The 13,737-nt window shown below is 39.2% G+C and overlaps 1 protein-coding gene across 17 annotated transcripts in view; it reads left to right on the top strand.

The window, feature by feature from the left end:
- The window catches only part of SYNE1 (spectrin repeat containing nuclear envelope protein 1), a 561,745-nt gene that overhangs the window by 217,533 nt on the left and 330,475 nt on the right, over positions 1-13,737 (top strand). For all 17 annotated transcript variants that reach the window (XM_055134197.1, XM_055134196.1, XM_055134206.1 and 14 more), the window contains 7 exons: positions 574-734; positions 2,869-3,019; positions 6,514-6,741; positions 7,156-7,254; positions 8,874-9,061; positions 9,707-9,830; positions 13,003-13,169. In XM_055134197.1, the coding sequence (XP_054990172.1) occupies positions 574-734; positions 2,869-3,019; positions 6,514-6,741; positions 7,156-7,254; positions 8,874-9,061; positions 9,707-9,830; positions 13,003-13,169 (1,118 nt within the window). The remainder of the gene's footprint in view (positions 1-573; positions 735-2,868; positions 3,020-6,513; positions 6,742-7,155; positions 7,255-8,873; positions 9,062-9,706; positions 9,831-13,002; positions 13,170-13,737) is intronic.

Raw genomic sequence — 13,737 nt, 5'->3', positions numbered from 1 at the left:
ATGTGGCTCAAAATTCTAAACAATCAACTAACCGCAGGATATAATGGAAATGTACAGTTAGGAGAATTTTTGAATAACTGGGAGGGTTGATATCTTGTTGTATATATCAAATGAAAATCATTTAGCACAATGTTTATTTTAACTATGATGAAAATAAGTTTGTGTTGGTGCTCAAGTACAGGGATTAAGGTATATGCTTTACATGCTGCTGACCCGTTTGTTCACTAGAGCCATCTGGTTCCTTAGAGCCCTACTAGATAGCACCCCAGGGCCCAAGCGTTCATCCTCTAGGCCTGGCATCGACGTTCCCTTTTGTTTGACCAAGAATTGCTTGGAGACTGTACCAGCCTCCTGAGCACTGCTTGATAGGCCTTGCCTCCCCATCCCTGCAAAATGAATAAATTTCAGTTTATCACTAAGAGTATTAGATGCCTACATCGATTCATGCGTATTTCAGGCTATAACCATCCCAACCAACCATTTTTGAGGTGCAATTCCTCAGTGTATGCAAATTACTTAAAGGTAGACTATAATAATGTAAGAGTCCCATCTGACAATTATATCTTTTCATAGGAGTTTTCTAAAAGAACAGAAGGAATTGCCATCCAGGCTGAGAGTCTCGTGAAGGAAGCTGCGGAGATACCACTGGGGCCCAAGAATAAGCAGTTGCTTCAACAACAAGCAAAGTCAATCAAAGAGCAAGTCAGAAAGTTAGAAGACACACTTGAAGAAGAGTATGTGCTTGACAAGTCCTAAACTTTCTTCTCTGATATAAAGTTTCAAACAGTTCTGTATATTGTATTCAAAACACTCTTTGCAAATCTCAAAGTGTCTGTGTATTTCAGCATGTTTTGAGGAAGCAAATCACAGTTCAAAAACATGTTTCATCACTATAAAAATCAACATCTATCACAGAGCAGATACAGGATATGGGCCTAGCATCTTAAACTGATCTGTTTGTGAGAAAGCCATATCTATTAAATTCTGTGGCCTTTGTACATTGGGAATCTCAAGAGGAATCCATGTTTGGGCCAGAGTGATAGTACAGCAGGTAGGGCACTTGCCTTGCAGATGGCCCACCCCGGTTTGATCCCTGGCATCTCATATGGTCACTCTGAGCCCCAGGAATGATCCCTAAGCACAGAGCCAGGAGTAATCCCTGAGAATTGCCAGGTGTGGCCCCAAAAACTGAACAGAAAAATAAATCAAAGTTTTAAATATACATATGTGCATATATATGTATATTTAGTATTTTCTTCTGCTGTCATCAGAGAGAAAGGGAGATATTTTGGTTATATAGATCAGAGTGTTAAATACATATGGCACAGACTGTGTCTCTAATTACAAAAGGTCACAGATTATTTACAGTGCCTCGATATTCAAATTGTCACTAATTGATGCTATTTCCAGAAATTGACTTTAAAAATTTATTTTATTTTCAAATGTTTGACGTTTATTTATCTGAAAGAACAGTTTGGCGTGTGGTATCCCATATGTGCAAAATACCAAACCCAAAATTTTGGATAGGATAAGTATATGAGAGTATAGCCAATGTTCTTCAAAATAATATGGGTGAATATTTCTATTTGAATGGGTTTTTAGTGGCAAATAACTAATGCACACTTTTTTTCTTAAGATATAGGACATGGTTTCTAAGGGATTTTAAAATGTATAATTTGTTTTTAATACTACTATACCCTGAAATTAACATTGTATCCATGCCTAAACTTTGGAATTTGTTAAATAAGTTATTTAAAGCCAATTATGACTTGATACTTAAAATTTTTATATTAAAATGATCCATCAAGTAATAGAAATAGTAAAACAGTTTGTTAGAAAGGAATCTACTTACTTTTATTAGGATAATTCATTTGCATCTTTATTTTACTTAAATGCTTGTAATATAACACAACTTACATTGCCTGTACTAACAGAATCATTGGGCACATACAGGGTATCTATGAGACTGCAATATTATTGAATATGACAATCAGTGATGCCATTGTACTTTTCTTGATGTTTCAAAGTGCCTTTTGGTAAACAGGGAAATTCATTTACTTCTTTTTTTAACCCAAGAACTTACCAATTAAATGATACGCCGTTATTTTCTTTGTCTTTTTCTAAACTGAAAGCCATAATCACAAGGTTGTATGTACACATAGCTAATATAAGCTGGAAGTCTCGAGTTAACTTCTCGTTCACTAGATTTGTATAAATAAAGTGGGAGTTCTCCAGAAGCAAATAGGGTATTCCAATGAAAGAATTCTTGAAAGTCTTTTTGAACTAAGGCCATGAGAACAAGAGAGACTTCTAGGATGAGTCCATTACTCTGGTTATAACATGCAGGCCAGGGTCTATGAACAGAAACAGATGCTACAAAAAAGCTTGGGATTCAGATCACACATTTACCTGACCCATAATGATGTATATTATCATGATCTGAGTATAGCATCACTGTAGTGCCTCGCTTCTTAAATCAAGGGAAACATGTGAGGGTGAGTAAAAAATTGGGAGCCCTGCTGTGTGTATGGATGGGTAGTTTACTGAAAAAAGTCTTGGTCACTACTGATCATGTACAGGATGTAAGTAGATCTCAGCTGGATTTAAATTCCTTTGGATCTAGGGATATTTGTGTTAGAAGCACAGTTGCATTCATGATGGAGTCTCAGTGCTATGTTAAATGTTTGTTTGCAGAGGTGATAGGAAAACTTGAGGCCTGAACATATATTTCTTCTCATTCATGTAGTTTCAACTTTGAAATGGTTGCAAGGGTCTTCACTACCTTTTCACTGGGTCTCTTAAAGGAAAATATATTATTGTTCTGTATTAAAATATTGCATTTTATTTACTTAATTTGGTTAATTTTAGTATTAAAACCATGGAAATGGTGAAAAACAAGTGGGATCATTTTGGCAATAATTTTGAGACCTTGTCCAGCTGGATAACTGAGAAAGAAAAAGAACTCAATGCCTTGGAAACTTCATCATCTGCTATGGACATGCAGATCAACCAAATTAAGGTGACCTGCTCACACATCACACTTCTAATCTGTGTCTAGCTTTTAAGTCCATCTTTCTTGCATTTTATCACATACTATTTGGCCCCAGGATAAATCTTCCTCTGTAAAGCTATTAAAATTAAATTGACACGAAATGCTGAGCTAAGAGGTCATGACTGATACTGGGCTACATTCTCTAGATGGAATTTTGTATCATTATTGTCTGACTTATGAATTCAAGATCATGTTGTTTGCAATGTCATTAAACTGATTTTGTGCTTACATTTTTCCTTCCTTCCCTTGATTTTGAATTACCTCCCCCACCCCCACACACACATTGGAGTGCTCTGTTGATTTCATCATTTACAACTCCTTGATAAGAATGATTGCCAAAGACTTGATCAAGTAGTCATGATACATCCCATCCCCAACCACGACCACAAGGAGGAGTTTGAGAAATTGCTTTCCATAAGTGAACCAGCACATTCCCTTTCAAGGACAACAGTGGCATGGTCTGAGATGCTGTGGCCTGTTAGCTTCTTCAGTTCTAAAATGACCATAAACTGTCATTCTCTACTTCATTCAAGTAGTTAAGAAAAAATGAACGGGGGGGTGGTTGTTTCTGAGTATTTATTTCTCTTTCATACAATACATTTTTAAAATTCAGCCACTTATTTTCTATCTCAACTCAAAGAGGGTCTGGGAGGGGAATGGGATAAACCCTCTGCCCTTTTATTTGATTAAATACAGTAAAATAAATAACAAGGTGAGAGAACATTTCCCATTATGACTCAGAACAAGTAATTATCATGTGCACGTAGGAGGAGGCAGTGTCACATCGTTAAGATTACATGCTGTGCAGATCATTTTTGCTTATTACACCTCTTGTGCAATCCAGGGATACAGGGTGTGGTATAGATGCCAAACCACTAGAAAATATTCATTAACTATTTGTATTCTTAAAATTCTAAAAGTCATTTCCATCATTTTCACTGACAAATTTGCTAAGAAGAAATAATACATTTAAATGATTTTGTCCAAAATAATTCTTTAAAAAATTTTTGGCACACACTTTTAAACTTTCTAAAGCCTGGCAAGCTCCCCATGGCATATTCGATATGATGCCAAAATCAGTAACAACAAGTCTCACAGTGGAGACGTTACTGGTGCCTGCTTGAGCAAATCGATGAGCAACAGGATGACAGTAATACAGCTATATCCTTTATCAAGGATATGAGCTTATTGTTTGTAGAATTCACTTGATATTACTTAAATATTTTATTTCCAGAATTTCTGAAGTACATAAATGATCAAATATAATTGCCTTGCTACTCTTAAGAAATAAAATTGTCATATATTTTATTTTAAAATGTACAAGCATTCCATTGCGGATTCAAAGTGATATTTTGAAAGCTCTCTAAAAACATTTTTTTTTGTTTTGCTTTGGATCACATCCATTTATTACTCAGGGCTTACTTTTAGTTCTGGAGTTAGGATTTAGAATCCCTAGCATGTAGGGATCACTCTGGGCAGGGCTCTGAAGCCCTATGTGGTGCCAGGGATCGAACTTGGGTTGCTGCATGCAAGGCAAATGCTATACTATCTCGCTGGCCCTAATATAAGAATATCTTAAATAACTATGAAATCAGGAAAAAATCTATGATTAGGCATAAGAAAAGATATAATGGAATGCACTATCCTGCAGAATTTGATATGATAGGTACATGTTGAAGTTTAAAACTCAAAATTATAGGAAATATTGAAACATAATTAATATTTTATTTGATTAATAATTAAAATATTAAAAATTAATACTTGACATAGTATTTCCACATAAGAGTCAGGATTACAATTGATAAAACATTTGCTTTATTATGAAAAGAATACTTCCTAGATATGCTAAGCACATTTTCTGCTTTAATTACTTTAAAATTTAATTTTTATTCCTAACGAATAATTTGTAAATGATAAGAACACATACTGAAACCATGTTTCAATCTTCTTGGATTGAAATTTTGTCAGAGTCCCACAGTAGTTTTGCTTATATAGTTTATGCTTATGAATTTGTTACTAGTTTATATTACTCTAAAAACTAAGAACTTTGTTCTTGGTCTTGAACAAAGACTGTTTCACTGAAACACTGAAGTACCTATATTAAATATTTGTTCAGAGGATACATTCAATATGTATTTGTTGGAGTAAAAACTGTTCTCTTGTGGAGCGATAGCAAAGCAGGCAGGGTATTTGACTTGCTCGCAGCCGACCCAGGTTCGATTCCCAGCATCCCATATGGTTCAGGGGTGATTCCTAAGTGCAGAGCCAGGAGTAACGCCTGTGCATCACCAGGTGTGACCCAAAAAGAGCAAAAAGAAAAAAATGAAGAAAGAATTTATTGACACAAACCAAAAATGCCTATCAGATATGCCATTACAGTTAGGCATGTGGAATATTAAAATACAAAGTCATACTTGGAGCTTACTGACATAGTTATTTCTTATTATCTATCCAGACAGAAATTACAAAATTACTTTTGATTATATTATCTCACCTAGAAAGAGGTTACATATCCCCAGTATTTTCAATGAAAATTATCTGAAATTGAGAATTGTCTGAATATCATCCTGTATTTTCATGGAATGACTTGGCTCTTTTTCTCAGGGAAATTATTTCTTCTCGAAAACATAAATAAGCTTCTATGTTTAGGGAAACACCTACCATTCTCCACTCACCCACACCTCCTGCCTGCCCACGTACACAGTCCTAGTGGCTTTTGATACTTTTCTTGCTTTGACTATTCCATAAAATGCCCCCGATGAGATAATAGCAAGCTGCTTCTCTGCTGCTGTGTGCCCTATTACTGAATAAAGCAAGAGATTCAGAGAAAAGCAGGGAACAGCCAAGATCTTTCCCAAGGAACCCGTTAGAAAAGCGAAGTCTTGTCCTTATCTTAGACCTATTAAGACTGAGTGCCTGAGGGCCCCAATCTGATCCATATTTGGAAATCACTGGCATGAAGAATAGATGATGCATTTCAAAAGAGTGAGCTTGGGTAGAAGAATCTGTAAATCTCATTTAGGAAATGTGAATACTCAACTCCACTTTAGAAAAATTAAATGAATGTCTCTGTGGGCATTCCTAGGAGTTATCGGAACTCACTGCTTTCTCCTCCGAGCAGTTAAGTACAAAGCGTGGTTCATAGGGAAAGTGGAACTCTGTACTTTAAAAGCACTGCAAGATTCCGGGTACATCTCCCTGCTTATTCCCAGTTGCAGAACTAGCTAAGAGGCACAGTTTTCACGAACTTATCTGTTTTTCTACACGTGGGCCTCTCTATCCTCCCCAAAGTGAGTCAGGAACATCCAGTATTCCCCCATAGCTGCTCTCCAACTGTCTGAGTATGTTGGCATGTCAATGAGGGAAGTCCTTGATTTTCTCCATCTGTAGATGATTCTGTCATTTCAGAAGGAACTTCCTTGCTCAGCCTGTGTTGTCATTCTTCTTATTTTAAATATTAGGTCATAATTGAAGAAATAGAAAGTAAGATCTGCAGCATTACAGGACTCGAAGAAGAAGCTCAGTCTTTTGCCCAGTTTATTACAACTGGAGAATCTGCTCGAATCAAAGCCAAGTTGACCCAAATTAGAAGGTATTGGGAAGAGCTCAGAGAACATGCCAAGTGTCTGGAAGGAATAGTGCTGGGCCATTTATCCCAACAGCAGAAGTTTGAAGAGAATCTTCACCAGGTAAGAATTATCCCATGCATGCTAGAGCAGTATCAGCTTCCACTTGTAGTAATAGATGAGTGCAATAGTCTAAGAATGGTATAATAAGGAAAAGACATAATTTGCCAATCATTGTTACCAAGTTGTCGAAGAAGATGAGATTAATTACTTATATGCTACCTACTCGGAGGGAATGCAAACATACTATTATGCTATTTTCTGATAAGCATTAAGGTTTAATTATATTCCTTTGAAATAATGGGAACCACTGCTTTAGATTTTCAAATATAAACATATACTTATGCTTATCTACATACTTATCCTCCAAATGAGATTTAACCTTCCCCCAAAGTAGGCATGCTGTTTCCCTAAAACACTTCTACCTTTGTATATTTTTTCTACCCCTTTTTAAAAAATATTTAATCAATGTTTTAGATCCTACAGTCTGTGTCTGAATTTGAAGAGAAACTTGCTGATCCAATTAAAATATGTTCTTCAGCTACAGAAACATACAAAGTTCTTCAAGAGCATATGGTATGTGCTTGCTTTTACATTTATGCTTGTCAACTCAGAAATCTGGTAATTCCTATTGACGAGAAAACATAATAAAGACTTTTATGAACCAAGAAAAGATGTTTTTGTGACATAGAGACTTCTATAGAGTTCTTGTTATATTAAGAATAAGGATGCAAATAATTTTTTCTTAAAAGGTAAATTAGTAGTCACTCAAAATATATTTCTCTCAATTAGAGCTCATAACGTTTTTGTGTTTTAGCTATAATAAATCTGGTATCTCTTGCCAGCATGATACAAATTAGTATACAGATTAAAATATTTAAGTGCATAACAGATATCACACCTTCGCTTTCACACTCAGATGTTCAGAGAATGTCGTCACTGGACTTTTGCTCACAGAGCATTTTCATTCTGGCTGGTTAACTGGAAACCACTGTAAGATGGTCATGAACCAACAAAACATATGTCTTTAGGGCAAAGAGCAAAGCCAAAGGGAGCCTCCTGTACCAAGAAAAACTAAAACTAACCATGTTTGTTAATGAAAATATATGTCACCATTATTAAAAGTGTGCACATGCTGATAAAACATAAATCTAGAGAACAAGGTGGCAGACAAGAAAGCAAACAGCTTCCAAGACACATCAGGAAAAGAGAGTGGAACCAATAGCATCTGAATATTTATAACTAAAAATGCATTTAGTGTCATCACAGTGATTGTTATAACTAGTCCCACAAAATTAAGATTAAACTTCCTGGAATTATTTTTGTAGGCAAAGCTGATAATTGAATACCCCTCAATATATTATGTTCTATTATATTTTCTTAGGCAAATTATTTTTGCCTATGTTGATTTTCTTGTATATTAAATGGGCTATTAAGAGCGTCTCCAGTTAGTCTTTTATGAAGCTGGAATGAGGGGCCTTCTATCATGGACACAGTACTGTATGTGGACACTACCACATGCCAGGGAAAACTTCTTGTTACTTGATTAGGTCCTGAGAGCAGCTTTGTCATCTCTAATTCTTCCCAGGTAATTTGGGGGTGCTGGGGTCCCATGGAGTGCTCACGAAGCTGAGAGTCACACACAGAAAATGTCAGCCAACCACATCATTCAGTTGAAGGCTCTGAATCCGATGCTTTTCAAGGGCCACTGGAATCAACCCAGCAGTGCTTGGGACCTTTAGCCCTGTACCCCGTGATGCTCGATAGGGCCACATGGTGCTCTTGAAAGCCCCCAGGGTTAGGTGTAACTCCTGTACTAGCTCTTGTAAGTCTTCTTTCATCAGGAGAGTACAGCGCGTCACCCAGTGTGTTTGGGAATTAGCAATACAGATTTATCTATAATACACATTTGGCATAAAATGAAGGTTCATGATCATTAAGGGAATACTGAAATGATTCTGGAATATATCAGCATGCTCTGATTTAGGGTAAGATACTGCATGCTCACCGTTGACGTCTACACTTGCTTTCTCCTCACTAGTCACCAAATGTTGCAAAAAATCATGGGCAGATATATTTGGTTACAACCACAGTTTCTTAAGAGTGGGAGATTTGTGAGAGAGGGAAGCAGTAACAGATCTCAAAGGAAAATGGAAGTCTTGTTTCTGATGCTCTCGCTGCTGTCTTCTGTGCAGGATATCTGTCAGGCTCTGGAGTCCCTGGCCAGCGCAGTGGCCGCTGCCTCTGCCAGTGCCCGCAAGATCCCTAGCAGAGAGTCCTCGCTGCAGGAGGCTACTGAGCTGCAGCAGAGGTACCAGGGGGTACTGAGTCAGGCTAAGGAGAGGCAGATGGTCCTGGAGAAGCTGCTAGCCCACTGGCAGAGGTGAGCAACCTTCCATCAGGGTGGTGGTACTCAGGGGCTCAATAGCTACTCTGAAGCAGAGCTGTCTGGATGCCTGCGGTATAAGTCATGGGAAGAACCATCCCAGCTGTTACGTGGGTCAACTCATGTGTCTGGTATGAGAGAGAGAAAGAGAAAGAGAGAGAGAGAGAGAGAGAGAGAGAGAAAGAGAGAGAGAGAAGGAGGGAGGGAGGAAGAGAAGGAGGGAGAGAAAGAGAGAGAGGATATTTGTGCATAGACATATACACATGTGTAACCCACTCATGAAAATGAAAAGTGGTTTTGGTTCCTTCCCGCTGGAGAATAAAACAACCAGTATTCACAATTATTTCTATTATTTTTCTTCTTATGGATTTGGGGGTATCACCTGGCAGTGCTCAGGGCTTACTCCTGGATCTGCACTCAGGGATTATTCTTTGGTGGGGCTTGGTGGACCATACAAGGTACCAAGAATTAAACTGCAGTTGGCCATACACAAGGCAAGTGCCTTCCCTATTGTAATATCTCCCCAGCTCCCACAGGATATAATTTTAAGGGGTTAGTGTTGAACGCTCCAACTTTGGAGCAGTATCATGTGCTAGTATGCCTGTTTGGAATGAATTTGACTCATTTCTCTGCTTCCTTTAGGTTAGAGAAGGAACTGTCAACCTTTATGACCTGGTTAGAGCGGTGTGAAGCCATAGCCAGTTCCCCGGAGATGGACATTTCTGCAGACAGAGTCAAAGTGGAGAGTGAACTTCAGTTGACACAGGCAAGTTCATGGAAGCATAAGGGAGGGAAGTGGGATGCCACCATACGGTTGCTTTACAGAAACAAGCACACTGCCCTCTGCCCAACTGAAGTCCCTATCTTGGTACTAAGATCACCCCGAAAAAAGGAAACTCGACCTGAAGGATAAAGTTGTGATCAACTTCGCAATGATCAATTTCCATAATGTGTCAGAAAATCCTGCTAAATAAGGTCTGGTATTTGAGAAGGATCTGAGGGTGGAAGAAGGAGACATTGACATGAAAAAAGATTGACTATTAATCATCTTTTAAAGCATCCCATACTTCATTTTAGGATTAATACCGTATTTCATTAGTCAATAATTCAGACAACTCTGTCACGTTAACTTGTGACCAGGATGATAGTACACATGTACCAAATTTTATTATACATATACTATATTATGCATATTTATAAGTTATGTCCTTTCATCTAAATGGTAAAAATTTTGTATTTTCCTGATTGAAAAAAATTCTAGTGACCATAGCACTGTAGCACTGTTGTCCCATTGTTCATCGATTTGCTTGAGTGGGCACCAGTAATGTCTCCATTGTGAGGCTTGTTTTTACTGTTTTTGGATATCAAATACACCACGGGAAGCTTGCCAGGCTCTGCCATTCTGGTGGGATACTCTCTGTAGCTTGCTGGGCTCTCTGAGAGGACAAAGGAATTGAAACTGGGTCGGCTGAGTGCAAGGCAAATGCCCTACTCGCTGTGCTATTGCTCTCTCTAGTGACCATCTTAGGAATTAAGTAATACATTGTAAAAAACTATGCACACCCAAGGGTGCGTGCACTCGTGGGCTCTCTGCCCGAGATCGGTGTTCTGGAACCGCTGTGTAGGGACTGGATTGGGACGGCCGTTGGCCAAGGATAGGCAAAGGAAGAACGAGGACCAAGCTGGTTGCTGATTAGTTACGGTTTATTCAATCTTCCATCTTTCTCATCTCCTGGCACTCCCAGCTCCATCTTCTCTCTGGATCTACTGCCACCGCTCTCCTGTCTCTCTCCTCCCTTTTTCTCTCGCCCTTTCCCCTAGGCTACACACAGCCAGGTAGCAAAATCAACATAAGAAAGCCCTTTCTGAGGACTGGGCATTCCAAAGCCCTTCCTGACTGCCAGCAGATAAATAAAATATCTCTTAAGGTTTTTCTCCTTTCCTTAGTCCAAGAACTTATTCACATCTTAGTACTAGTTATTTTTGTATGGACATAGCAAGAGATACATTGAGGCTTGCAAGGCAGCTCTCCTGGCAACATCTTGCCACAGACTCAGACTACAGCGCTCAGGCCAGATTAATCATTCCTCATTCTAGCAGGGTCCAAATCTAGTTATCACTGTTTGGATCATGACAGCCATTTGCCCATGACCAAGCTCTTAACTTATAGTTAAGCATTAGGCACTTTGGCCAGGCCCACCTCAATGCCAGGGTAGCACACAACTCACCGCTTGCCCTGGGTCCGTCCCGTCCCTCGTTGGGACCCTGCTTTTGGGGGTTCTAGGAAGTAAGGGCAACTGAAGCTTAGATTGAGAGGACAGATGCCCAGGAGGAAAATACATGTAGAGTCATTCACATCCATCATAAATGATTTAAGAGAAAGTTAGGTTCTTTCACTTTTTATAGTTGTTGATTTTAGACGACACCTGGGAGTCCTTACTTCTGGCTCTGCACTCAGGAGTTACTTTGGGTGGTGATTAGGGGATCAGATGGGATGGCGAGGATTGAACCTGGGTCTGCCCTGTGTAAAGCAAGTGCTCTACCCACCATTCTAATCTCTCCAGCTCTCGGATTCCTTTATTTTATAATTGCTTCTCAAAGCACAGCATCAGCGAGCATCTGTTGCATTGGAATCTATTACCCCATCTTCAAATCCCCCTCTTCCTTTACCTTGAGGGTTTCACACATGTCTGGTTCTCCTGCCTCCCGTGATAATCCGACATGATGTTCTATGTTCACTTCCCTCAAAGTCCTGCGCAGACACCCTCGGGGATTGTTCTTGCCCTGAGGATAAGAGACAACTTCCCAGTTCACTGTTGGACTCTTGTCTTCTTAGACATTCAGGAAGTGCCACAGCCCTTTCTTCTAAAGCTCACAAAGATACTTGGATGCACAGACACAAGCTCAAAGGTTGCTATAACTTCTGTGCCCTGCTCTGTGCCAGGCTCTTGGCCTCCTCCCAGGGTTATGAATGTTTCTTTATTTTATTTTATTTTATTTTATTTTATTTGCTTTGGGGTTGCTCAGTGGTTACTCCTGGTTCTGCACTCAGGAATTACTCCTGGCAGTGCTTGGGGACCATATGGGATGCCAGGGATTGAATTGGGGTTGGCTGTGTGCAAGGCAAATGCCCTACCCGCTGTGCTATCGCTCTGGCCCCAGGTGAACTTTTCTTATGGGTCCTCTCCTTTGTTTCTCCTTTCCTTTGTCCTGTTCATCGTATGTCCCCACTCTGCTTTGTGATCTTTCCTTCACCTCGAGGCTGTGGTCTCTTTCTGATGCCACTATCAAGTGTTCCAGCCTCACAATCCTGGCCTCACCAGGCAAAAAGATGTTTGACAAGCACCTCCCAGAGGCTGAGCTGCCCTTTATCCCACTTCATAGAGGCTGATGCTGCCATCTATGTGTGTATCTCTTTGACCTCTTCCTAGATAGATGCTATAGCTCCTAGGTACCATTCTTAGTGCCGAACAGAATCTTTCCTTCATGCAAAAGATTTCATTGCTGATGCATGACAATGTGGCCTTAGGGACCTCTCAAGACCCCAAGTTTAGTGTCTAAATGGAAAGGAAGATACCGTTCCTGTCTCCTGAAACCCCCCTGTGCTATATTTCTTGTCAGCTCCCATTTTCTTTGATTCTTTTTGCCTTCTCAAGTTTATTCACCCTGAAAGAAACTCTATAGCTTCTCCACTTGTCCCATATAATATCACTCAGACTCTGGAAAACTCATTCAGATTTTAGTGGTATTTTCTAAGTTGCCATGTGTAAGCGGGCTCACTTCTAAAGCAAGTAATGAAGACTCTCCTTGGCCTAGTCTCAGTTAGCAAAAATGCAAACCGTGGATGTAACGTGCAGACCAATGTTCCGTGGGTCGTGTGCATCCCCGGCTGGTTGTGTTGGGACGAGGACTGTACTCAATCCTTTTATACCCGGCAGGCACTGCAAAATGAAGTTGTATCCCAGGCTTCCACGTACAGCAATCTTTTGCAACTGAAGGAAATACTCTTCTCTGTGGCCTCCAAAGATGATGTCAAGGTGATGAAACTACATTTGGAGCAGCTGGATGAACGATGGAGAGACTTGCCGCAGATCATTAGCAAGAGGTTGGCTTTCGATTTGTTGTTTTTTTTAAAGTATGCTCATTTGAATAAAAACATATAGTGAGCATCTAAATTAAGCAAGTAAAATTTTGTTGACCTCTATTTAACCAAGCTACTTGGGGCTGTAAATAAAAGACAAGAGTGGCCTTTTTTGGTCATTATAATCACCAAATTTAGTTGCATGAGAAAGAGCATTTTTTAAATTTTTTAAAATTTTTATTTTATTTTTTATTCAATCACCATGAGAAAAGCTACAAAGCTTTTAGGTTTAAGTCTCAGTCATACAGTAATCAAACACCCATCCCTTCACCAGTGCACACGTTCCAACACCAAGAACCCCAGTATACCTCCCATCCCACCCCCACCCCCCGCCTGTGTGGCTGATGATTTTCACTTTACTTTCTTTTTACTTTGATTACATTCAATATTTCAAAAGAAAACTCACTATTATTATTTGAAATTTCCCCCCCAACAATCAGACCTGCCGAAAAGGCATCATTTGATAATTTGTTTTAAATTGCTGAGAATGAAGAGTATATGAGAATTGGATTTCTGGTATTTATTAGTAACT

The sequence above is a fragment of the Sorex araneus genome, chromosome 4 (assembly GCF_027595985.1).
Source record: "Sorex araneus isolate mSorAra2 chromosome 4, mSorAra2.pri, whole genome shotgun sequence".
Lineage (NCBI taxonomy): Eukaryota > Metazoa > Chordata > Mammalia > Eulipotyphla > Soricidae > Sorex > Sorex araneus.
Note: the sequence above shows the minus strand (reverse complement) of the source record. Positions and strands in the feature narration are given on the sequence as shown.